The 26,825-nt window shown below is 40.5% G+C and overlaps 1 protein-coding gene across 4 annotated transcripts in view; it reads left to right on the top strand.

The window, feature by feature from the left end:
- GYG1 (glycogenin 1) overlaps window positions 1-26,825 on the top strand; it is a 72,583-nt gene that overhangs the window by 24,098 nt on the left and 21,660 nt on the right. For 2 of the 4 annotated variants that reach the window (XM_036115634.2, XM_036115632.2), the window contains exons 2-4: window positions 17,756-17,886; window positions 19,713-19,887; window positions 20,180-20,342. In XM_036115634.2, the coding sequence (XP_035971527.1) occupies window positions 17,756-17,886; window positions 19,713-19,887; window positions 20,180-20,342 (469 nt within the window). Of the gene's footprint in view, window positions 1-15,246; window positions 15,403-17,750; window positions 17,887-19,712; window positions 19,888-20,179; window positions 20,343-26,825 lie in introns of those variants that run through there. The other 2 variants (XM_036115633.2, XM_036115635.2) reach the window with 2 other exon arrangements.

Here is a 26,825-nt window from a genome sequence, read left to right as displayed (position 1 = left end):
TGGATTTTGGCTCAGGTCATGATTCCAGGGTCCTGGGATCAAGCCCCACATTGGGCTCTACGCTTAGAGGGGAATCTGCTTGAGGATTCTCTCGTCCCTCTGCCCCTCCCCCACTCATGCTCTCTCATGTGCATGCGCGCTCTCTCTAAAATAAATAAATAAATCTTTTTTTTTTTTTAAATCATATGGTCCAGAGATCTAATCCAAGAATACCTGCTATATAATCCTACCAAGTGATCATATGTTTGAACACCTCTGGAGCAGAGAATCCACTCTGTGTTAAAATAGTCTACATACATACACACAATTGTAATTCATATCAGACAAATGGATAATCTCCATAATACATAAAAAGCTACTACACTTCACTAAGAAAAAGGCCAATAGTCCAATTAAAAAAAAAAAGGCAAAGGATATGGAAAGAAAAAAAAATAGAAATGATTATAAATTTAAAAAGAAACAGTTGGTTAAGTGTCTGCCTTCGGCTTTAATTGTGATCTTAGGGTCCTGGGATCAAGCCCCACTCGGGGCTCCCTGCTCAGCAGGGAGTCTGCTTCTCCCTCTCCCTCTGTCCCTCCCACCCCCCCCCCCACTCATGCTCATGCTCTCTCTCTCAAATAAATAAATAAAATCTTAAAAATAATTTTTTTAAGGGACGCCTGGGTAGCTCACTCGTTAAGTGTCTGCCTTCAGCTCAGGTCATGATCCCAGGGTCCTGGGATCGAGCCCCGCATCGGGCTCCCTGCTCAGCAGGGAGTCTGCTTCTCCCTCTCCCACTCCCCCTGCTTGTGTTCCCTCTCTCACTGTCTCTCTCTCTGTCAAATAAATAAATAAAATCTTTAAAAAAAATAAAAAGTAATTTTTTATAAAAAGAGAAGATATGGTAAACTTCACTCATAGTAAGAGAAACGCAAATCAAAACCACACTGAAATACAACTTTTCAAATATTTCCTATATTCCTGACATGAGTATAAATTTATACAATCTCTATAGAGTAAAATTTAGTAATTAAAGTAATAGATGCATATATATGTTTTTATTCACATTTCAACTTTTAGGAATTTTTAGACATGCAAAATGGTATACTTATAAAGGTAGCCACTGCAGCATTACTGGTGCTAACAAAAGATGTGGAAATAACTTAATTCCCATCAACAAAGATCCAGTTAAATAGTATATCCATGCAATGGAGTACTATGCAGCTGTAGGTAATATTGATGGTAATAAGGCAGCTCTTAATGTTCATAATAGAAAGTTCTCCAAACTTTATTGTTAAAAAAAAGAAAGCAAGGTACCCTCAGCAAACTAGGAATAGAGAACTTCCTCAACTTGATAACAAACCACTATAAAAAAAAAAACAACCACCACCACGTAACATCATACTTAGTCATGAGAAACTTGAAGCTTTCCCACTAAAATCAGGAAGAAGACAAAGATGTCCCCTCTTACCACTGCTTTTCAACATCACACTGGAAATCCTAGCTAATGCAAAAAAACAGTAAAAGGAAATAAGAGGTATACAGATTGAGAAGAAAGAAATAAAACTATCTTTGTTCACAGATGACATGATCATCTATATAGAAAATTTGAAACAATTGACAAAAAAAAAATATTCCTGGAACTAATAAGCAATCATAACAAAGCTGCAGGATACAAGGTTAATATATAAAAGTTGATCACATTCCTATATACCATCAATTAACAAGTGGAATTTGCTTAAAACACATCGCTATTTACCTCTGTAACCCCCAAAATGAAATAAATCTAACAAAGATGTACAAGATTTATGAGGCAAACTACAAAATTCTGGTGAAAGATATCAAAGAAAAACTACATAAATGGAGAGATATTCCATGTTCATGGGTAAGAAGACTCAGTATTGTCAAGATGTCAGTTCTTCCCAACCTGATTTATAGATTCAACACGATCCAGTCAAGATCCCAGAAAGTTATTTTGTGGATGTTGGCAAACTGGTTATAAAGTTTACACGGAAAGGCAAAAATCCAGGTAACAAACTCAAGATTAAAGAAGAACAGGACTGACACTACCTGGCTTTAAGACTTACTATTAAGTTACAGTATTCAAGGCAGTGTGGTATTGCAGAAGAATAGACTATTAGAGAAATGGAATAGAAAAGTCCAGAAATAGACCCACACAAATATAATCAATTTATCTTTGACAAAGGGACAAAGGTCCTACAATGGAGAAAACTCGTCTTCGCTACAACTGGTGCCACATCAACGAACATCCACATGCAAAACAATTATTCTAGACACAGACTTTATTTACACTTTTCTCAAACAGTAACTCAAAATGGATCACATGGACCTAAATATAAAACACGAAACTATAAAACTTCTAGAAGATAATAACATAGGAGAAAATTTGGATGACCTTGGGTTTGGCAATAACTTTTTAAATACAACACCAAAGCACAGTTTGTGAAAGAAAGAATTGATAAACTGGACTTCATTAAAATTAAAATTTTCCACTCTGTGAAAGACACTGTCAAGAGAATGAAAAGATAAGCCGCAGACTGGAAGAAAGTATTTGGGAAAGACATATTTGATAAAGGGTTGTTATCCAAAATATACAAAGAACGCTTGAAAGTAAACAATAAGAAAACAAACAATCCAATTAATAAATAGGACAAAGGCCTTAACAGATCCCTCACCAAAGAAGATATACAGATGGAAAGCATACGGAAAGATGTTCCACATCACAGGTCATCAGGGAAATGCAAATTAAAACAATAATGAGATACCATTACACATCTATTAGAATGACGAAAATTTAGAACACCGACCACAGCAAATGCTGGTGAGCATGTCAACAACATTCGTAGTGGGGATGCAAAATGGTACATACACTTTGGAAGACAGTTTGGCAAATTCTACAATACTAAACATATTCTTACCATATGACCCGGCAGTTATGCTCTTTGGCATTTACCCAACAGAACTGAAAACTTATGTCTACACAAAATCTAGCACATGGATGTTTACAGCAGCTTTATTCATCATTGCCGAAACTTGGGAGCAGCCAACATGTCCTTCAGGAGATGAATGGACAAATAATCTGTGGTATACAATGGAATATTATTCAGCGCTAAAAAGAAATGAGCTATGAAGCCATGAAATGACGTGAAGGAGCCTTAAAAGCATACCCCTGAGTGAAAGAAGCCAATCTGAAAGATTAGAGGTTGCCAGGGTTAGGAGAAAGGAGGGATGAATAGGCAGACACAGAGGAACTTCAGAGCACTGAAACTATTCTGTACAATACTGCCATACTGGATACTTGTCGTCACACGTATGTCCAAACCCATAGAATGTACAACACACCAACACTGAAGCCTAAGGGAAACTGTGGACTTTGGATGATAATGATGTGTCAGTGCAGGTTTCCTGATCGTAACAATTGTGGCACCGTGGTGTGGGATGTTGTTGGGGGAAGGTTGTGGGTGTGTGAGGACACGGGTATATGGGAACTCTGTATTTTCTGTTCAGTTTTGCTATGACCCTAAAACCACTCTAAAAGATAAAGTTTGTTAATTAAAAAAAACAACAAGATACTACATAACAAGATGTATAGGATGTTCCCTTTACATAAAATATATAGGATTACCTATATATTCATTTCCTTTTTTTTTAATATTTTATTTATTTATTTGACAGAGAGAGACACAGCAAGAGAGGGAACACAAGCAGGGGGAGTGGGAGAGGGAGAAGCAGGCTTCCAGCTGAGCAGGGAGCCTGATGCAGGGCTCGATCCCAGTGCCCTGGGATCATGACCTGAGCCGAAGGCAGACGCTTAACAACTGAGCCACCCAGGCGCCCCATATATATTCATTTCTTATGCACAAAAATGTTACTTGTGGAGAGTAGGACAGGAGTTGGAGGAAGACTTTTCACCATAGACCTTTTTATACTTATTTTTGAACCATTAAAAAGTTACTTATGCAAAAAATTAAATGACATAATTTAAAATATATGAAAATGGTCTATTCTATCCCTTTCTTACAGTTAAAAAAAAAAAAAACTTAGTATTGAAATACTGCCTCAAACAGTTAACTCTTTTTATATTTTTTTTAACTGAGACCATCACACAATGGCCTATTTATTCTTTTTTTTTTTAAGATTTTATTTATTTATTTGAGAGAGAGAATGAGAGAGAGAGAGCATGAGAGGGGGGAGGGTCAGAGGGAGAAGCAGACTCCCTCCCGAGCAGGGAGCCCGATGCGGGACTCGATCCTGTGAGTCCAGGATCATGACCTGAGCCGAAGGCAGCTGCCCAACCAACTGAGCCACCCAGGCGCCCTGGCCTATTTATTCTAACCCTAAAAATTTGGACCCAATTTTCAATCTTCTTGAAACCAATAAAAAAAAAGTACAAGGAAAACCTTATGAAATCTCCAAAAGAGAAAAATCAAATCTTAAAAGAATGTGGATTCCTAAATGAACCTCCACCATTTTTTCTCTTATTTAAACTTTACCTTAAACATCAGCTATCAGTCTTGATTATTTATCTACTATTTAAGGTCTTAACTTTTAAGCCTCCAATCCAAAAGTTTCTGCGGGCAGGAACATATTGTGCTTTGTTGTGGGTGTGCTGGAAACACCCAGCGGTCCTCACCAGCTGAGCATATTCTTTGGGAACTGCTAGTGGCAGGGCTTCTGGACCTTTAAGGAATTTTTCTCCTGACCTCAAAACAAAACAAAACAAAAACAAAAAAGAAAAAACATCCAAGCACCTTTTCTGGACAAATGCTATTTCTTTCAGAATCAATTTGTCCAGGAGATCTGTCAAATTCCTGCTACTGATATGTTTTGATACAAACTGTTGTGCTTATCCCTCAGGTGGTTAGTACCTTTCTTATGGACTTGGCTTTATGAGAGTCACATACAGTGGTCACAGACTTTCTTGAATTTGATTCTAGCAGGTGGCAGGGCAGCTCCAACTCTCCTTCCTTTGGGATAACCCGCTTGCCTCCAGAAAGGGCTGCCCTCAGCTGACACCAGCAGAACCTGCCAAAGAGCTCACATGCCGATTTTTTGATAGGCCTAGCAAGGATAGATGCTATCCGCTCTTAAGCTTCTGGCCAGGCTAGAAGCTGGGTGTGTCCCAATGACGTACCATGACCAAACTGTTTGGGCTGAAGCACCCTGTTTGGCATAGGATGGTGGAGTATCAAATTCTGGCAACAGCTTTCAACTCTGTAGTATTCAAGGAAGATCCTGGGCTCCTGGAGGGGGTTTTCCTGATGCAAACTGGCAGTGAAAAATCTTCAGCTCCAGGTCAGTCCACACTGCACAGATTTGGCTTACCCACCAGCCCTTGAGCTATTGATTGCAAATCTGTTTCTGGAATATAGAGGTTAGCAGACAATCATTCCTACATACTTGCCAGTGAAATTTAACGTGGTGGGTACTTCAGTATATTTTTAAGCTGTTTAAGTCCAAATCAAAAATTATCTCAATCATCCAACAGAACAAAACCTGAAATACTTTGGGAACCAAAGATTTATCTAGTTATCACACCAAAACAAAACAAAACAAAAACAAAACACTGCAAAAAACCCCAAAAAACAAAAAACAAAAAAACAACCAAAAATAAAGAAGTTCAAAGTTCATCAGAAGCAAAAGTGAAAGCCACCAGAAGCATATGTTCAAGAGCCATGTAACACAAAACAGAAGTTGAGGAAGTATTTTAAAGCTCGAGGGCTATATTGATTCGTGTGGAATGATAAAAAGTCTCTTGTTCTCGCCTTACTTTAAAAAAAAAAAAATGCTTAAGGGGCTCCTGGGTGGCTCAGTTGGTTAAGCATCTGCCTTCAGCTCAGGTCAGGATCCCAGGGTCCTGGGATCCAGCCCCTTGTGGGGCTCCCTACTCAGCGGAGAGCCTGCTTCTCCCTGTCCTCCCTGCTCATGCTCTCTCTCGCTATCTTTGTCTCTCTCTCTGTCTCTCTCAAATAAATAAACAAAATCTTTAAAAATAATAAAATTAAAAAATGCTTAAAATATATATTTGGAAAAAAACCCCTTAAATATCCCTTAAAAAATTTAAGTACCAGGACTGAGTAAATTTCTATTTCTACATAAACACCTCTTTAATTTATAAATGACCACAAAAGCACTAGGTATTCATGGTTCTAAGAATTATATGTTACTATAATTGCTCTGTGTGCAAAATAGCCCCATACGTCAATGAATGGATCTTCTGAAAGCATGTTGCTTTATCTTAATAAAGTTTGGTTATTTTTTAAAAAAGAAGCTTGTTTTCAAAAATCTTCAGTAATCATTTCAAGCAAAGCTGTACCCACAAACCGTATTCACGTATGACAAAAATATCCCCGGACACAGAATCTATTTACTGGCTCATAAAAGGCATATTCACACATCGAAGGTAAATGGTTTCTTAACCTCTCAGTCTCATCATTTTGTGTGCAAAATGGAGCTAATAATATCTCCTGCACAGGGCTGTCGAAAAGATTAAATGAGATTATATATGTACTATCTATTCTTACTGTGCCTCATAAAATTAGCTCTTCAAATAATGTCTCTTCTTCAACCAGAACTTATTTTTTCTAATTATGGGTGAAATATTTTGTCCTCTGTAAAAGGAATTTCCGACAGGCAAACACCTATTTTAGGTGTTTAGGACACTCCAAGAAATCATTAAGCCTTTGCTCCAATGACCCCTCCCTGGAATGAGGGTAAGCGATAGGATCTATTCTAGAAGCTGCTTAGGAATTACCAGGAGTGAAGTACGTATGTCCTTTGACAGCAGCTTTTTTAGGACCTTGGAGACTTCTTGGCTCTTTTCCACTTGAACTCTGACTCTTTCTCGGCCTGCTTGTGGGCTAGAACCTCTCTCAGGCTGCTTCCAACATTCTTAGAGATTCTTCTTCAAAAATCCAATGCCTCATTCATTCCTCCATCTCCTCTGTGTCAAAAGGAGAAGCAGATGGGGAGAGATTATTGACATACTGACTACCAGAATTGGCAATGAGTGTCCCTGAGGTCCCGAATCCTGAGGAATGCTCCAATTCCCACTCAAATTCCAGGGAGGCAGCGCAGTTTAAGAAGACCCAGACATGCCACTCTCTAGTCAAATGACCTTGAACAATTTTCTAACTTCTCTGAGTTTCGGTTATATCATCTGTAATACAGGGAAAGTAATTCTGCATGAACCAAAGAAAGCCTTTTCACCTGGTGGAAAAGAAAAATAAAAACACTTTTTTGTTTCCAAACATTGGGTTCAATAGACATCCCCCAAACTCACACTCACTTTGGAGGTTCAGGGCTGGGATCGGGCTCAGAGATGTGATGATCCTGAGGGACTGGCTGTAGTTCAGTAATGTAAGAAGGCTCAGGGCTGTGCAGGGACACATGTGACAGCCTTTAGTTTTGTTGTTGCTGTTGTTGTTTGTTGTTTAACCTGGAAGTTGAATGCTTTTTTTAAAAAAGAATAAAATTATTTCTTGAATCCCAGTGGCCTTGTGAAAATATCATGCAGGTGACCTGATAGGCTAGATGACCTGATAGGCTGTTTTGAGGCTCAGATGATACAATCCACAAGAGAGTATTTTCTATAATATATATTGTGACCTAGAGGTTTGGTGACAGTGATGTTCTCTCTTCAGGTAAAAGCCTGCAGTCCACAGATCACTAAGACTCTGAATCGTAATGAATCTTAGGGTCATCTTTTCTAATCCTTCTCAAATGAGACCCTGAATGTACACATGCTGGACAGTTAGAAGCAGATAGCACTGGCATGCTAAAGGAAAGTCATTCTCCAGTAATACATGTGGGGACTTGTGTCCCCTTCTCTCTAAGCATGCTATGAGTGGACATCAGATCATCTTAGGACGTAATCAATTTTATATAAAAACAATAACTTCCATTCTTCATGAGCTCATCAAGTTTTTGCAATGAACTTTGAAAGTCAACTGCCATTCTTATAAACTTTAATATACCATACTATACAATCCAGTAATCCTGCTCCTAGCATTTGAATATTCATGGCAGCTTTATTCATAAAACCCAAAGTAGAAGCAACTCAAATGTCCATCTTCTGGTGAATGGATAAATATATGTTGGTATATGCATGCTAAAGAATTCTACTCAGCAATAAAAAGGAATGAACCATTGATACTCAACAACATGAATAAACCTCAAAAGCCTTATGCTAAAAGAAGCCAGACACAAGAGATTGCATACTGTATGATTGCATTTGTATAAAATTTACAAAAGGCAAATCTATATGCTCAGAAATCAGAGCTGTGTTGGTCAGGGACCAGAGTTGTACACTTCTAAAAGCATTTTATTGTATATAAATTATGCTACAATAAAGCTGATTTTAAAGAAAAAGTAACTGCCAAAGAGATTCTTTTAATTTTTAGTCTTATAACTCACTTATTTAAATGATTTAATCCACAAACTAAAAGATAACAAATACAGTAACTAAAGTTTGAAAGGTGATATATATACATATTCGAAGTGTTCGGGGTTAGAGGTCCTGGACAACTTTACTTCTGCTTTTTGACCACCATCATGTTGTTATCATGTTACTGGTAGAATAAATAATAAAAGTAAGATTGAAAGATCAGGCAATGTGTTGTCTTTTTAACTAATCTTAAACTAATTACAGAAGGTTATTCCCATGTCTGGATCTGTAACCCTTCCTCTCTAATTTATGGAATCTTCATTTTACTGACAAACCACTACAAACAACCTCCAGAGTCACCCAAATTGAGCTGAAATTTCATTTTCTGTGCTCTACTCCCACTAGAAACCTCTGACAATTTAATTATTTACTAATTAATTCCACATGCCTCCCCTACTTCCAAAGGATCTCATGCAACTTCATAAATAAGGCAAGCGTAATTATGAGAGCAAGTAATGCAAGTAAATGCAGGGTAGAGAGGCTAAATAACGACTAGAAGTAGCTGCAGATTTTGCCATAAGCTTCTAAGTGGACCAAAAAAGGGGGAAGCATGTATTGATATAAGATTCAAAATGCCTATAAGATAAAGAAAAAACTAAGTATTAAGGAGATGCAACATTCTTTCTGAACTAAGATTAGGGTGAAAATTTTCACGTGGATCCTCTGCAAGAAGAAATTGTGTGACACAGCAAATACCATCAACAACACAGTGAGTTTTCTGTGGCATCCTTAGATCCACAGAAAAAGCCAGGAACATAATGCCACTCTATGCAGGGAAACATGGTGGCTGGAGGGAAAAGGTGGCAGGGAAGCGGCTTTTCATTGCACACATCTCCTTTCATAGCTTTTGGAGAGTACACAACCTGCACATATAACCAAGCACTGGTTATTGTACAGACTGGGGAAGCACCTCCACAAATTACTAGCTGTATAACATTGGGTAAGCTCTGTGTCTCCCTTTGATAGTGGGGATCAGAGACTATCTACCTCATCTGATTGTTGGGAAGGCTAAATGATTTAATATGTATAAGAAGCCTAGCATCAGGTAAGTGATAGCTATTACTAATGATAATGCCAAAGTGAAGTTTGTAAAGGTTGTCTTGTGATGGAGCAAAACAGTGTTGTTCCTTGTATAAAGGTCAATGATAATCCCATTTTAGTCAAGAATATAAATCTAGAGTATCTACTAGATATGAAAATCAGGTGTCTGCTGGTGGGAATGCAAACTGGTACAGCCACTCTGGATAAGAGTATGGAGGTTCCTCAAAAAGTTGAAAATAGAGCTACCATACAATCCAGCAATTGTACTACTGGGTATTTACCCCAAAGATACAAATGTAGGGATCCGAAGGGGTATGTGCACCCTGATGTTTATATCAGCAATGTCCACAATAGCCAAACTATGGAAAGAGCCCAGATGTCCATCGACAGATGAATGGATAAAGAAGATGTGGTGTATATATATACAATGGAATCCTACTCAGCCATCAAAAAGAATGAAATCTTACCATTTGCAACGATGTGGATGGAACTAGAGGGTATTATGCTAAGGGAAATAAGTCAGTCAGAGAAAGACAAATACCATATGATTTCACTCATATGTGGAATTTAAGAAACAAAACAGGTGAACATAGGGGAAGGGAAGGAACAATAAAATAAGAGGAAAACAGAAAGGGAGGCAAACGATAAGAGACTCTTAACTATAGGGAACAAACTGAGGGTTACTGGGGGGAAGAGGGGTGGCGGGATGGGGTAACTAGGGGATGGGCATTAAGGAGGGCACTTGATGTAATGAGCACTGGGTGTTGTATGCAACTGATGAAATCACTGAATTCTACATTTGAAACTAATATACAGTATATGTTAATTAAATTGAATTTAAATAAAAATTTTTAAAAATAATTAAAGATCAAAATTACAGGGGAAAAAAAGAAAATCAGGTGTCATGTCTTTGAGGTTATGCAGCTAACAGACCTAGTTTGTTTGAATTTTGTTATGTGTTTTAAAACGTAATGTACTACTAGGCATTGTTGAAAGAAATTAAGGAAGATCTAAGTAAATGAGAAGACATCTCATGTTCATGGATCAGGTTTAAGTTTTTAAGTTGTCAATTCTCCCCAAATTGATCTAAAAATTCAATGCAATCTCAATCAAAATCCCATCTTTCTTTATTGCAGGAATTAATAAACTGATCCTAAAATTCATATGGAAATGCAAGGGACCCAGAATAGCCAAAACAATTTTGAAAAAAGAACAAAAATGAAGGACTCACTCTTCTTAATTCCAAACTGACTACAAAGCTGCAGAAATCAAGGCAATGTAGAATTAGCATTAGGACAGACATATAGATCAATGGAATAGAATGAGTCCAGAACTAGAATTGTCATACTGATGGTCAGCTGATTTTCATCAAAGGTGCCAAGAAATGGTGCTAGGACGATTCAATATCCACATACCAAAGAAAGAAGCTAGACTTCCACTTCACATGACACACAAAAATTAACACAAAGTGGATTATAGACCTAAATTTAAGAGCTAAAACTATAAATCTCTTAGAAGAAAACATAAGAGCAAATCTTCATGACTGCGGGTTAGGCTATGGTTTCCTAGACATGATACCAAAAGCACAAACAAAAAAGAAAAATAAATAAATTGGGCTGTGTAGAAATTTAAAATTTTATGCTACAAAAAATACTATCAAAAAAGTAAAAAGTCAACCCACAGAATAGCAGAATATATTACAAATTTTATATATATATGCAGGGGTGCCTGCATAATTCACATACCATAAAATTCAGCCATTTAAAGTATACAATTAGACGGTTTTGAGTATATTCACAGAATTGTGCAAATATCATCACAATCTAACTTCAGAAGATTTCATCACCCAAAAAGAAAACTATACTCATAAGCAGGGGTGCCTGCCGGCGTGGCTCAGTTGGTTACGTGTTTGCCTTGGGCTCAGGTCATGATTCCACGGTCCTTGGGCTCCCTGCTCAGCAGGGAGTCTGCGTCTCCCTCTCCCTTTGCCCCTCCCCCTACTCGTGCTCTCTCTCTCTCTCTCAAATAAATAAAATCTTTAAAAAATTTTTTAAAAATAAAAATCATAAATCATATAATATATATCTGATAAGGGCTTGTATACAGAATATATAAAGAACTCTTATAACTCAATAATAAAAAACCAACTCAATTTAAAAGTGGGTAAAGTGTTTTAATAGTCATTTCTCCAAAGAAGATATGCAAATGGACAATAAGTGCATGAAAAAATGCTCAACATCACAAGTCATTAGGGAAATACAAATCAAATCCACAATGAGATGCTACTCCAAACCCATTAGGATAGCTATAATAAAAGACAACAACATTGGCTAAGAAATTCTCATACTAGTGGGAATGCAAAATGGGGCAGACACTTTGGAAAACAATCTAGCCATCTTAAAATGTTAAACATAGAGTTACCATATGATCCAGCAATTCTATGGTTGGTATATATCCAGGAGGAGATCTATCTATCTATCTATCTATCTATCTATCTATCTATCTATCTGTCTATTTTAAAAAATATATACATGTGTGTCAAGCAAAAACTTGGACACAAATGTTCATAGCAGCATTATTCGCAATAGCTAAAAAGTGGAAACTACCCAAATATTCATCCACATGTTTATTCATGAAATGGTAACTAAAATGTCATATATCCATATAATGAAATATTATTTGGCAATAAAAAGGAATGAAACACCAATACATGCCCCAACATGGAAAAACCATGAAAACATTATGATAGTAAATGAAAGAAGCCAGTTACAAAAGACTACATATAGGCAAATCTTTCTAGACAAATCCATAGAGACAGAAAGATTAGTAGTTGCTGAGGGATGAGGGAAAGAGAGACTGAGGAGGACTGCTTATGGGTATAGTTTTCTTTTTGTGTGATGAAATGTTCTAAAGTTAGATTGTGATGATATTTGCACAATTCTGTGAATATCCTCAAAACCATCTAATTGTATACTTTAAATGGCTGAATTTTATGATATGTGAATTATATCGTAATAAAGTTGTTGTTGCTTTTTTTAAGGCATTGTAACTAGTCAATAGGCCCTTACAACTTGGGGAGTTGGAGACTCCAGCTTTCAAGTGAAGTATGAACAACTTTGGGCCTCCAAGGATAATATTTCTTGAATAAGCTTTCACTTGGAATTAAACAGGGATGTGATTGCTGGCAAAAATTCCAGGTACAGATTCTGTGTGTTACCAATTAAGGGCAAAATTTTATGTAGTTAGTTAACAACTTAGTTACTGTGTCTGGGCAGATGTGGTATATCTATTTCATGGACTGTCTGTGGGAACTGTTTGTCTTAGACCAGCAGGTTGCCCTCTGCTCTGGCATATATTTCCAGGTCAGTGGCTCCCACCATCAATTAGTGTGTGTGCTCAAGGGAATGCAAACTGATTTCAGCATTATCTTAAACAAAACATAATTGGGAAGGTAAGGATCCTGCCAAAAAATTACATCATGCATTCCAAAGCCAACTAAAAATGAATTTTAGACCAACCACGCTAAATATACACATTTAGCATAGATTTAAATGGTTAATAGTTAATGATAATACTAAGTTGGTAGTACCCATGTAGCTTTTCTTTTTAAACTTATTTAAATCTTTCTTTTAGGATTTAGAAATTCTGCTACACAAATTTCACAGGAAAAAAGTTAATAAATTCTCAAACATTTGTCCTATTACAACATTGTATGTCTTTCCACTACGTCTAAATCCTTACAATCCAGAATGTTCAATCACCTTGCTATGCAAAATTGGTCTGCCACCTGGACATTGCCAGGGAGATCTATTCCAAACTACTGAGTCAGAATCTGCATTTTAACAAGATCCCCAGACAATCTGTGTGCACATTAAAGTTTGAGAGGCCTTGTTCTCATACCTAACCAAAACTCAGTGTAAAACAGCCTCAGGAAAACTGGGCAGTGCGTCACTATTAGTAATCTCAATTGAGACAACGTTGTAGCAACCTCAAAATGTCCCTTTTTGATTAAGGTGGTGAAAGCTATCAATGTTCTCTTATAGCTATCAATGTGCACGAAACACAGGAAAGAAGGCTGTGGTGACCACTCTTACTTAATCATCCTGGAGGATGGAGCAGAGAGGAGCTTGTTCCTAAGGAAATTTTCCCTACTGTTCTAGTTGTCCCCAGATCTTCCTCCTGGCTTTGACCTTTTGAGTCCAGCATCACCCTTTGTGAAAACCCAGCCTGGACACTTTGCTCTGAAGCAACAGGTGGTAATAAAACCATCAAGGGCAGGAGGGTTCCTGAGTGAAAGAAACTTTACTCATTCAGGTCCACTTATCAGTATGGAAAGAAGCAATTTAGACCTGGAGCACCACTGTTTTCCCTCTCCCAGGGAGGTACAATTCAAGCACAGCCTTCATTTTCCTTAAAGAGTGTCAACTCTTCTAACCCCACAGGGTTTGAATACATGAAAACCCCTCCATTGTACCTTTGCTCCGACATTTCCACTTCCTACAAAGGAAGTTTATAAAGCCAAGTAACCAGGAGGTCTTCCCAAGTGAATCGGTGGTCTCCATGCCAAGATGGGATTGGGGGGAAGGGGAAGGGATCAAGAGAGTTTCCTGGAGAATGATAATTAAGTTGCTGATTCTTGGGTTCCACCCTTAAGATTCTGATTCAGGAGGTTTGGACTCAGGACCAAAAGTTAACATTTTAACAAGTACCTTAAGCAATTCTAAAGTAGGCAGTCCAGGTCTACACTTGAGGAAACTGAGATAATGGGTTTAAGAATAGCAATACCACCTTTGCAATAAAACACTTATTCTTATGCATCTGTTTCATTTTTTGAACTGATGTTGTCAATTTCCTATTTGGCATCCATTCAGCATTTACTGAGCAACTGTTGTTCGCAGAGAATTGTACTACCTGTTCCTTTCCTGGTATGTTTGGGCTGGGTGGAGGGGATGGGGAGAGGAGAAGGGTGTGATCACAAGAGAGAGCTATTTCTCAACTTCCTAGCAAAATGACAAATTCACCTTTTCATGATTTGTGAAACAGATTAACCCAAACAACTATATTACCCAACCACAGTTACCATAATTTGCTAACCTTTTTAGGGCACCAACGTACCAGAGATGCCATGGCCTTACGGGTAGGAAGGTCAGTTCTGTAAACCAAACTGCCTACCTTCTCCACTTGATGATATGACCACGGGCAAGTAATTTAACCTTTCTGTAACTCAGTTTCTTCATCTGTAAAATGAGGCTATAACACCTACTTCATGGAGTTGGTGTAAGGAGTAAATGAAACCCTATCTAATGGATGCAGAGGGCTCCAAGAATCTAAATAATATAGCGAAGATTCATTTCCTTTTTCAGTCAAAGCCACAAGACCATTGTGAGAATACTAAAAACTGTTTCCAGAGGCTGATTTGTAATTCTAGGTGCAAAGAGTGAAATTTAAACTTTGTTTATTTCAAACAGTTCAAGTGAATTACTGTCACTAAAATGATCTGGGGTTTTGTTTTTTAGGGTTCTCTAACCCTTGGCTCCTTCAGGAGTTTGTCCTGCTGATGCCACGCTCTGCCCCCCAAAGTTCTGTTCCAAATCCCCGGTTTAGGGGGGGATGCGGAGGCGCGAGGCCCCGGGCAGGTGCCCCTCGGGAGCTGGACCCAAGCCCAGCCCCGGGGGCGGAGGGGTTGGGACAGGACCCGGGTCGGCCGCCCCCGCCGGCCGCTCAGCGGGGAGGATGCCGGCGGGCGCCGAGAGCGTGCGCGGCCACGTGACGGCCGCTATAAGAGCGCTCCGGGCCCACGCTCCGCTCCCGCCGCGCCTCCTCCCTGGACGCGCTCCCTCCCGGCACCCGGCTTCTCCCAGCCAGCAACCTGCGGCAGCGGCGGCCGCCCGCCCCTCCCGGCAGCACCATGACAGGTACGCGCCGCGCCGCCCTCCGCCCCCCGGACCTCCGGCTCCGCGCCCCGCGCTGCCTCCCCGCGCCTCCGCCCGCCCCGCAGCCCCGGGGGAGTTCCTGGCAGGACGAAGACCGCCGCAAAGTTACAGGCTGGCTGCAGTCGGGCGTGCCGCTTCCTGCGTCAGCCGCTGCCCCGCCGCCCCCGAGGCCGGAGCTCGGCCGGGAACCCGGGACGCTGTCGTGGGGGGCAGCCTGGCGGCGCCTGGGCCCTCTGCCCAAGCCCCCGTTCCTGCTTCCGTCTCCGTGCCCTTCCTCCTGCTCTCACCGTGAAGGGCGGGCGGAGCAGCTGCGGCGGGGCCGGGTGGGGGTGGGGAGCCGGTTCCCGGGGGCGCCTGTCCCGAGCCCCGGAGCGCGGCGGGATCGCTCGGCGGCCGCCCCCGCCTCCCGCAAGCAGGATCACCTGGAAGGGCCGGCCTCGAGGTGGGGACGCCGGCGGCCCCGGCCCGGCCCCTCTACCGGCCGCCGGGGCGCTGGCCGCCACGCCGAGCCTATTTTTAGGCCTTTGGGGCCGGGTTGCTGAAAGCTAGAGCCGGGCGAGCGCCCCAGGGGAGCGGGCCGCATGCGGTGGGCGTGCGCCGGCCCACTTGTTGCAGGGGTCGAATCTGCCCCGAGAAGGGGAAGCTCGGAGATACCTGGTCCTTCCGAGGTTGTTGAGGCTAATAGCGCGGTTATGAGAGCAACTGAACTGCCGAAAGATTGCAGATGTACCCGGAGTTGCTGTATTTTACCCAGCTGTCATTGGTCTTTCCCCTTCTTTTGTAATGTTTGCTAGGTGTTCCAGCGTATGTTCCTAAGCATCTGTCCTGTCCCCTACTTCATCTCGGATAGCATCCATAACCTTGCTTCCTGAAATCCTTGAGTCCTATTTACCTTATTAAACTTTTATCCAGGTTCCCCTTGAGTTAAAACATTAGTCCTTATCCCCCAGATTAAATACTCTTGGGGCAGACTGTCTGAAATGTTGCCATCTTGTGATGGGTTAAAGAAACAAGTAAAGGCAGAGATTGATGGGCATGTCAAATGACAGGTGTCATTGTTCTGAGCTTTCCTAGAATGTGTCTAGCTGGGAAGCCGGTGGCCCTTGAAGGGTGGGGAACACCAGTCTTTCTACAGCTTAATAGCAATCCTGTTCAGGAAGAGAGTCCAGCACATGCAGTAGCCTCCTTGACAGCCTACAACTTTCTCTGGCTTCTCAATGGAATTCACTCTGCCTCCAGCCTCCACATCGGAAAACAGGCAAAGGGAAAATGAGAAAGAGCGTGACTTCATGACAAAATGTCCCAACTCCTTGGTTGGGCAACAGTGCCCCCAAGTGACCCCTGCCAGTGTTTGATCCTAAGTATCTTGTACATTTGGATGCCCGCTGCCTTGCTAAAATCCCCTCAGAGATAGAGTGGACCTCAGACTCATTCTGGGGAAGAACTGGAGAAATCCTAAAGGCAGGGCTGGTGGTCTTGGGAGGATGGGGCTTGTTCAGTAGGAAGAATAATCCATGTGTTTGCCTTCCCTTCTGGCACCGGAGGGATTATTGAGTGTGTGTATGTGTGTGTGTGTGTGTGTGTGTGTGTGTTGGGGGACCCAGGGTACAGGGTAGGGGATGCTGCTTGCTTTTCCAAGAAAAAGGAGGCGGGTTTGTTAGCACTTTTGAGGTGGTCCCTAAGATCCGATTAACACTGACTGGCTGCTGTTTAGATAGAAGCAGTAAGGAGGAAAGGCCTGTCCATCGAGGTGATATTTGAGCAGACACTCCAAGTGACTGTTGAGATGTGGTGGGTGGTGTGGGTGCCTTTGCTGCAGGTTGAGGAAACAATATAGGAAGCCTGAGGCTTGGCAGAAGCCTAAGCATCAGAATGAAGAATATGGCCTCTGCTTTCAGATGCTCTCCGTTGAGGTCATTAGTTGGATTTGTGCTTGCCTGAAAATACTTGTAGGAAACAGAAAATGTACTTCTTGAGTTCATTACCACCTGTTAATTACCTGAGGTTCACCTTCTGGTGTTAAGCTGCTATTTAATCTGAGAATTTTGCGTGTTCAGACTCTAAATTGGATTTAATTTTTAAAGCTTAATCAGCCTGTTGGAGATTGCCAGAGATGTTTCTGCTAAAGAATGGTCTTGAATCATTCTTAAAGTGGGCACTTGGGTTCTTCCCCCACTCCCAAAGAGGCTGCTCCTTTATTAATAGAGCAAGTTGATCTCAGAGGAGCTGTTTTTGCCAAATTAGTGGTTGAAAAGGGTCCTGAGGTAGCTTTTTTCCAGGTAGGATATTGTAATGAGTGTGTTTTTTTTTTTCTTTCTCTTTGTATTAAGATCAGGCCTTTGTGACACTGACCACAAACGATGCCTACGCCAAAGGAGCTCTGGTCCTGGGCTCGTCTCTGAAACAGCACAGGACCACCAGGAAGCTGGCCGTGCTTGCCACTCCGCAGGTCTCAGACTCCATGAGGTGAGGACCTCCTGCCTGTCTGTTGGTGGGGCTCTGACATCTTTATCCAATTTCTGGCATCACTGGGCGTTGAGGCCATCCCCTTTCCAGGGGTTGAGCACTAGGTGGAGAAAGATTAGAATTGCTGGATGAAGGATTTCTGGATCAACCTCTTCTAGCTCTTAGGAGCTATTCCAGCTGAGCTCCCTTTTGGAAGGTGCTGTTCTGACCCATGCTCTTATTGGTTCCAGCTGTGAGAAGGACTCTCCTGTAAGCAGGTCCTCTAGGATGACCTGAGTGAATGTTTTAGTCCAGGCATTCATTTTATGTGGTCACACTTCACTTGTATTCCTTTCCCAAAATGCAGCAGGGGCTACTTTGTTTCCTGTTTCCAACCAGGGAAACCTCAGGTGACTGAAAGTAAGTAGCAGTTTTCTCCACTGTCAGTTGACATTTGTAACCTAAAGATCTTTATTTATCATTTAATAGACTAGAATATTTGCCAGGGCTTTCTGAACTAGGGATTGTGTAAGAGAGCACTCTGGGGTAGAGATGGGGCGGGGGGAACACACACTGCTTGTTGATTGTGTTAGTTCACTTTGATTTGTTGGTATTAAACTTTGAAGTATTTGATTGAACTACCTAGATCCTAATACTACAAAAATATCTGGGCACACTAGCAGCTCTGTATGGTGTTTATTTTTGTTTTCCTATCCATCTTAGAAATTGAAAATGCCCTTTTTTGTGACTTTTTATAAGAAATATAAGCACATGCCAAGAACCTCTATATATAGCTAGATATTTCTCACACGCTAATAACCTTATTTATAAAGGGTAATTTAGGAAAATGCTAAAAAGACTTTCCTAATGTGTACATCCTAATTTGTAGTCTGTTTAGTGAGGGTGTGTGCAAGAAAACAGATGTAGTCTTAGATCCCCTTTTACTGTGGTAAATGGCTCCAATGACCATTTATTTTCAAAAAGATCATGTTTACTGTGTGAATTGGAACATCTTTTTCTACAGCTTGGGGACAGATAATACAATGCCAGTTTTGTTCTGCATGTTTCATTTTGTTATAAACTTTCAATGATGATGTCTCTATCATATGCTGTGTTGAGCTTAGTGTTTTACCTAAGTATACCCCCACTTAACCCACCTCAAGATTGCTTTCTAAAATCTTGAGTTAATTTTGGGCCTGGAGAAGTGTTGCACCTCACAAACCAAAGTGAATCATCATGTCAGAAGTGGTAAGCATACTGTAAGTGTTGGTTATATTCGATTCTAAAAATTGGCAACCAAATAACTGAGTCCTTGAACATCCTTTGGGATGCATAGCTCTATGTAAACTGCTTTATCAAAAATGATTAGTTATAGGCTTTGTTGCAGGTATTATATGCACTTAGCATCATTTGTAAAAACATGCAGTAATCAGCAAGACTCAATTCTAATGAAATATCATTGTTAAATACATAGGTTGTTTTAAAGATGTGCTCTTTCAAAATGGGAGTCACATTTTGACAGGTGGTTTCTGTAATTTGCCTGGTATCCGGTGATAACATAAAATAAATAAAAATAGAAAAGTTCTGCTATAATAATGTTTAGTACAAGTATTTCATCCTCACCAAAGCAATTTTTATTAGTGAAGTTAGCTGCACATACAAATTGATACAGTTTGGCCTGAAGTAAATTAAGACCACCTATTTAAGAGATTGTACTATATCAAAGTAACAGATTGCTCTAGTAATTGATGGGTAGACTAATAAGAATACAATTTTATATTAGATGGGTTACTTGTTACTTATCTGAAAAGACACTAAATGCTGTTTTCTGGATTTTATTTTGGCAGAAAAGTTTTAGAGACAGTCTTTGATGAAGTCATCACAGTAGATGTCTTGGACAGCGGTGATTCTGCGCATCTAACCTTAATGAAAAGGCCTGAGTTGGGTGTGACATTAACTAAACTCCATTGCTGGTCACTTACACAGTATTCAAAATGTGTGTTCATGGATGCAGATACTCTGGTAAGTGTGGCTTTGATGACTGGAAAGATGTAGATAGTAACTGAGGCCAGTTGGGCATTTGAGGAATGCTCTCAAGACTTGACGGTACAGTTCAGATAAAACCACTTATTGAAAGCATCAGGTGATGAAGGAGAGTAAGCCCAGGCTACATTACAGCTGTCATCTGAATGGTTAAGATCAGCAGCAGACTGCATCGTTTGTGTGGGATAACTTAGAACCTAGGAGGAGTATGCTGGGGCAGAACATTTTTGTAATGCTCTCCCTCCCACCCACCTCCCCCCCTTTAAATTAGGTCCTAGCAAATATTGATGATCTCTTTGAGAGAGAAGAATTGTCTGCGGCACCAGACCCAGGGTGGCCTGACTGCTTCAATTCTGGAGTCTTTGTTTATCAGCCTTCAGTTGAAACATACAATCAGCTGTTGCACCTTGCTTCTGAGCAAGGCAGTTTTGATGGTAGGTATCTGTTATCTTTATATTTGATAAGCTGTTAGTAACTTCCAGGGGCTGTTCTTCTCAGGGATCTAGTTGCTTTCATTCCTTTTGCCTGGAGGACAGCAGTGCATGAGACATAACAAACATTTTCATTTGTGCTCTTGTTGGAAAGACTGTTGTGTGTCTGTGTGTGCACATGCATTTTTCCTCTGTAGGTGCATAAGACTGAGCTAGGAGGCATTTTCATACACCTGCCTTTAACTGGCTTTCTTGTGTCTAAATTAGAGTATGATAAATGAGCCATGATTATTCAAGAATTCGAAAGACTATTATTAAACAAATCACAAACTGTAACAACTATCTTTAAATCTAAGTAAACTTAACTGCAAGAGCTAACAGGAGGACCAAGCATTGTTTCCATAGAAATTGGAGGAATAAACCTAATAATTTGGCTCTCATTCTCTTGGGAAGCATTTTAAAAAAAAGATAGAAAATTAAATGATCAATCTCTGTCTCCAAATTCTCATTCCCTATAAGACTGCACATCAGAGTGGCATTTGCAAGGCCGAAGAGTAGAAAATTGGCAAAGTGAGCACCCATTTTCCGTAACGTAGAAGCATACCTGTAGCTGCGTGTATATATAGAAATGTCCTGACTATTCGTGGATTTAGGGCCCCACATCCTTTGGAGAAATTTGATCAAATGAATTAGGAGGTATGTTTCCATTTCAGGCCAGTCTCTGAAACAATAAATAATCCATTTTTTTTAAACAACAAACTGTCCCAAGACAGAACTAGTAGTTAATGTGCAAAAGCAGCTTTTTCTAAAATTAATGTTAATGGATCTTTTGAATAAAGAAGAAAGCCGGTTATATCAGAGAAGAAGGATCTTTTCTAAGAAGTGGCGCTCTCAGCAGGGACTTACTATCAGATACTTGACATTGTGGCAAAGAGCCCTGAGCTCTGAAGTAGATCCTCGGCACCAGGGGCTTCTTTCTTCCTCCTCTCCTCTCCAAGGGCAGATCTGAGATTGCAGGGAGTAGATCTTTTGAAACTAGCAGAAACGGCTTTCCTCAGTTGACATAGGTTTGGCCCTCGGTAAAGATACGAAGATTCATTTCCATTAACTAGTTATAAAGTTAAAAGTCATAACTTCAAATTTAAACGTTTTAAACAAAAAGATTAAAAGTTTGTCAGATTGCTGAAGTTAAAACATTTTCAGTTATACATAAAACTGAAATTGGATTTTTGTTGTTGCTACTCACAGAAAATAAACTCTGGTCATTTGACAAAGGATTTGGGATCTGCAGCTACTGAAGTGTCATTGGAAAGAATAAGAAAGTTTAAGTCTCCTTCTTGTGTCACTATTTGGCTAGTTTAAACTCTATGCCAGGAGCTCTCAACATGAGGTTGATTTGGCTTCCTAGGGGACATTTGGAAACATCTGGAGACCTGTTGGGTTGTCACAATTGACCAGAAGGGTGCTACTGGCATCTAGAGGCTTGGGTTGCTGCTGAAAACATCCTACAGTGCACGGGGACAGCCCCCACAGCAAAGGATTACCAGGCCCCAGTTGTCAGTAGTGCCAAGATTGAGAAACTTTGCTCTATGCCAAGACATTATATGCTCTAAAACAGTAAGCAGGAATATCTGCACCATAATGAATGATGGCATCTGATAAGAAGTACAGTATTACTTTAAGCACCTTTAAGTTGGAAATAATGTGTTGACTGTTCACTGTGGTCAGCACCAAATGCAACTTCTTCACTTCACTGACTTATTTTTCTTTTAGCTCCATAGAAGAAATGAAAGATGTATTAGTATTTGCATTCAAAACACATATTCCTTATTTCTACTGCTTTTACTAAAACCATGACCTTTGCATAAAAGGAAGGTGAGGGTATTTTTAGCAGAAGTCCACTGTTTGTCTTAGCCTTCCCGTCAAAATATAGCTTTCTTCACCTCCTCCGATCAAATTTGAAGGAAGTAGTTGTAATCTGCCAGAAACTCAGTGTAAATTGTCAACTCCAGTAAACAATTCACATTCTGAAGTAGACGCAGCAACCTGAAATCCAAATTACTATAATAGCGTAAAGAGAATCAATCCAATTTCTAATCTAGAAGAGTACTAGATTCTGTTGTTGAGAGTTAAGAGTTGAGATACCAAATGGTAGTATGCCATGGCAAATTATCCAGGTTCCAATTTTAGAATATAAAACTAAATGATTAACTGGTAGAGACCGATCTGGATCATCTACCTTGTTTCAGAATTAAGAGGTACTAGAGGAGTTGATGAATTCATTGTTAAGAAGCCAGGATGTGTGAAAAGTGCCCAGCTAGAAAGCACTTTCTGCTTTTTTAGCCAGAATCTGAAACCACTGAGAGATTCTCTCTGTGCCTGGTAGCACATTTCATTATTCAGCAACAGGGTTTCCAGGAGCTGGTCTTTCTTTCTGTAAGGTGTTCCATTTAACTGGCTTGTTGGTGGTGAAGGATTGAATTTTCTGTTAATAGAAATGCTTAACTGAAGGAGTTGAAAATTCAATTATGCAGATGGGAACTTATAGTTATTCTCAATATGTTGTTTAAATTCAACAGAAGACTAGATTAGCGGCTCTTAAATGAAAGGTAGTTTTCCCTTTGTATTGATAAGCTTTACTTACCAAAGAAAGCTCACAATATACCGGGAGAGCCTGTTCCACTCAGGAGAAGTTTACTGTCCTATTGAATTAATACCTGTGTGACATAAAGACTTACTGGACTGACACAACATTTCGTCGTGAGCTACATCTTTTTTTCTAATGGCAGTAGTAACCTTGCTTTACTTGAAGTTTTCAGTGCAGTGAGCAATTTTGTTTAGATGTCCTGTCATAGGCACTGAGATACGAACATTTTGATGTTTCACATTTTGTACTATCCACAGATATTCGCCATCCCCCTTCATCCCCCAGTTTTCCTGAACAGGGAGCTTAGGTCCCAGTATTTTTAGATCGGTATTAAAGGAAACCCCATTTGTAGATGATTGTATCTCAGTCTGAATATCTCACAAGTCCTGCTTAATCTCTTGCATACGTTCAACAAACACTATGGGGCCGGGTGTCCACTGACAAGCCACGCAGGCTGCTGGGGTTGAGTGTTTGCAGCTGCGTTTGCAGCCCTTCTGCTGCGGAGGAATGTGACTGGCATGCCTCTAATCACCAGCCCTCTAATTACTACTCCTCCCCATGCCTCTGGCCAAGAGAATAACCGTACCATGGCCAATCATGCTGGGTACCTTGACTTCTCTCTTCCTTCCAAATATATCGAGTATTAGAATTTAGAGCTAGTGACTGTGCACCTCATTCGTGGCTGAATTCTAATGTTCCATAGCGAAGTGTCTAAGTTCCTATGCTGTTGTTTATGTTTGCAAACTGTCTTGGCACTTACTTCATAACTGAAGTTACATGTTTCCTGAAAGTTGAACAATAGCTGTTGTGAAATATCTGCACACTAACATTTTATAGGATGTGACAAGATCAGGTTAATTCGGGGTTTGTTAGCAGTGAGAGGAAGAGAGGTCATATTAGATACTGATCATTGGTTTTGTCTCCACGTATTCATGTGCAACAAAGGTGATGCACTTGGCCCTTGAGGAAATCTATCTGAAAGCAAGCTTAGGTTTACTTTCTTTTCCCCCTGTTACTCTAAAGTATCCTAAATTAAGGGTACAGTTGAGTTTAGTGCTTGGGAATTGCTGTATGTTAAATTTTATCTATATGTGTTAGTTTCAGAAACCTAAGTCAAAAAGAGGAATTCATATTTTCCAGTTTGGAGTGTTTTTTTCTTTTTAAGTATTTATCAGAGAGAGCACAAGCAGGGAGAGTGGCAGGCAGAGGGAGAGGGAGAAGCAGGTTCCCCGCTGAGCAGGGAGTCCTACATGGGGCTCGATCCCAGGACCCCAGGATCATGACCTGAGCTGAAGGCAGACCCTTAACCAACTCAGCCACCCAGGCGCCCCTGGAGTGTTGTTTTTGTTGTTGGGTTTTTATTTGTTTGTTTGTTTTTTAATTGGGGACTTACTTTACTGTAACCGAAATACCCTAAGCTACTTATTGGAGTAATGAAATTTTGGTCTATAGTTGAATTTTCAGAAAAAATAGGAGACAATAAATTGATCGAATATTAGGTATGATTTTACTTTAGGCAGAATCCAAGACCTGCTGTGAGATTCTTATGCCTACATGTTCCATATTCCAAGTGGTCACTGAGCCCCTTAAACTGTAAGATGTTTTTTCTGTGCTTGCAGATGTAGTAAACCAGGAGAGTATAAGTTTTTAAAATGATTTTTAACAGAAAAGATTTGGCTTTAAATTCTTATAAAGTGTAAAATTGACCCCACGGCTACCTCCTTTAATCTTTGTACTTAGTTAGGCTTCAGATTGGACCTGCCCAAAAAAGGAATGAAGGTGAGAGGTATTTCCAGCTAACACTTGTCTTGTCCAACCCACACCGGTCAGAAATCCCAGTGCGGGGGCGCCTGGGTGGCTCAGTCGTTAAGCGTCTGCCTTCAGCTCAGGTCATGATCCCAGGGTCCTGGGATCGAGCCCCACATCGGGCTCCCTGCTCGGCGGGAAGCCTGCTTCTCCCTCTCCCACTCCCCCTGCTTGTGTTCCCTCTCTTGCTGTCTCTGTCAAATAAATAAATTAAATTAAAAAAAAAAGAAAGAAATCCCAGTGCGCCTCCCTGGGTTTGCGCGGACTTGGTGGCTTCTCCCTTGGTGGCTGCCTGTGGCGGGCTTGCCCCAGCTGCCCCAGTAGGAGGCTGCTTGCAGCCCGGAGAGTACTTCATCAGCTGCTTTGAAAATTACTCCGCTTTCTTGCATTTATATCATGTAACTGATAGTTCGAGTAATAAGTATCTTGAATAAGTAAAAATGAAAAGCAAAAGTCATAACATGTAACAGCAAGACAAATGAGCACCCAGGTTTTTTCTCAAGAGCTATTTTTACCTCCTTATACCCATGAGTATTTCTTTTAAGCTAGCCATCTGTTTGCCTCTAGCCTTGTAACCAGCAGAGATCCTGAACCCCGTGAGAAATGGAGAAGGGGGAAAGGACCAACGTGTTACCTGTGTACAGGCTCTTAAACTGGTCCGACTCCTCCTTCACTTTCCCAGCAGTCCTGTGAGGTCGTTGTTCACTTGCTCGTTCACTCATTCATGTGTTCATGTAGCAAGTCGTTCTTGAGGGCTTGCCGTATAACTAGTCCTGGGAACCCCGTCGTCCCGTTCGGGAGGGCAGCCTGGCCAGCGTTCCTTAGCCAGTGGCAGAGCCAGGGCTGAACCAGACTGTTTCTTGACTCTCTGGCTGGGTTGTGTGTGTGGTTTTTTCCTTCCCTCCCAATTAGTCCATTCTGCAGCATTCACGAAAATGAATCCTGATAGCAATACAGGATGGAGGAGAATGTCTAGGACATGGCCCTTATTACAGATTAATTACTTAAAATTCATTCCTCTGAGTAGAGAACAGCTGATACATTCCTCATCCTACAGATAAAGAAATGGAGGCTCAAGTCTACTATCTCTGCAGCTTATTGCTCTTCCCCCCTGAACCACGATATCTAGAAGTACTTTGTCTTTCTAAATCAGCTGCACAGTTAAGTCTTGCATTGTTTTCTGAGTCTGGAAACATTCTTGGAGATATTACTCTCTACATTTCTGTAGTCCATTTAGCATTTATATAATTTTAGGTACTAACCTGGTAGGATGCTAAAGTTTAATGGCCAGCAATAGACTGGTAAATAATTCAGATTTTTATACCTGCCTCTATAAAGCTTATGAGACCTTACAGAAATTTAATAATAATTATGTAACTAATCATGTAATTGTGATTCTGATAAATTCAGAGTTCTAAGAGAATCTAGACTAGGAGGACCTGCCTTAAATTGAGAAAGTGAAATTTAGGCCAAGAATAAATGTTTCCTTGCATTTATACATTATTTAATTAACATCTTGATTATTAAAATCTTTTTTAAAAAGAGAGATTCTTATCTGTTTATTAGCATGTGCAAGCAGGTGTGCACGAGTTGGGGGGGAGAGGGAGAAGCAGGCTCCCTGCTGAGCTGGGAGCCCTACTTGGGGGGAGGGGTGGTGATATGCAGTGATAGTGAGACCCAAGCTCCAGGTGCCTAGATTTCTATGAGCTACCTGGGGTTCATCCGATGATCCATGGCAAACCTCATAGAAATATCCCCAAGATCTGAGCCATTCATAAACTGTAATCCTTGGCATGTTTGCTGTAGGCAGAAGCGATGATACTAGTATATTGTGGAAGTCAGTGTTAACAAAGCGAGTCACATTTTCATTTCAGTGCTTGCCTATATCGCTATATAATATTAAGCACATTTTACGTTAAATTATTTGCTTGATATCTGCTCCTCTGCCACTTTATTAGAGAACAATTTGAGAGCCGAAACCCATCTTATTAATCATCCTAGCCATAATGCCTATACCTAATTTATGTCACTTC

Source organism: Halichoerus grypus, chromosome 1, assembly GCF_964656455.1.
Source record: "Halichoerus grypus chromosome 1, mHalGry1.hap1.1, whole genome shotgun sequence".
Lineage (NCBI taxonomy): Eukaryota > Metazoa > Chordata > Mammalia > Carnivora > Phocidae > Halichoerus > Halichoerus grypus.
The sequence above is the reverse complement of the archived record's forward strand: the minus strand, read 5'-3'. Positions and strand labels throughout refer to the sequence as shown.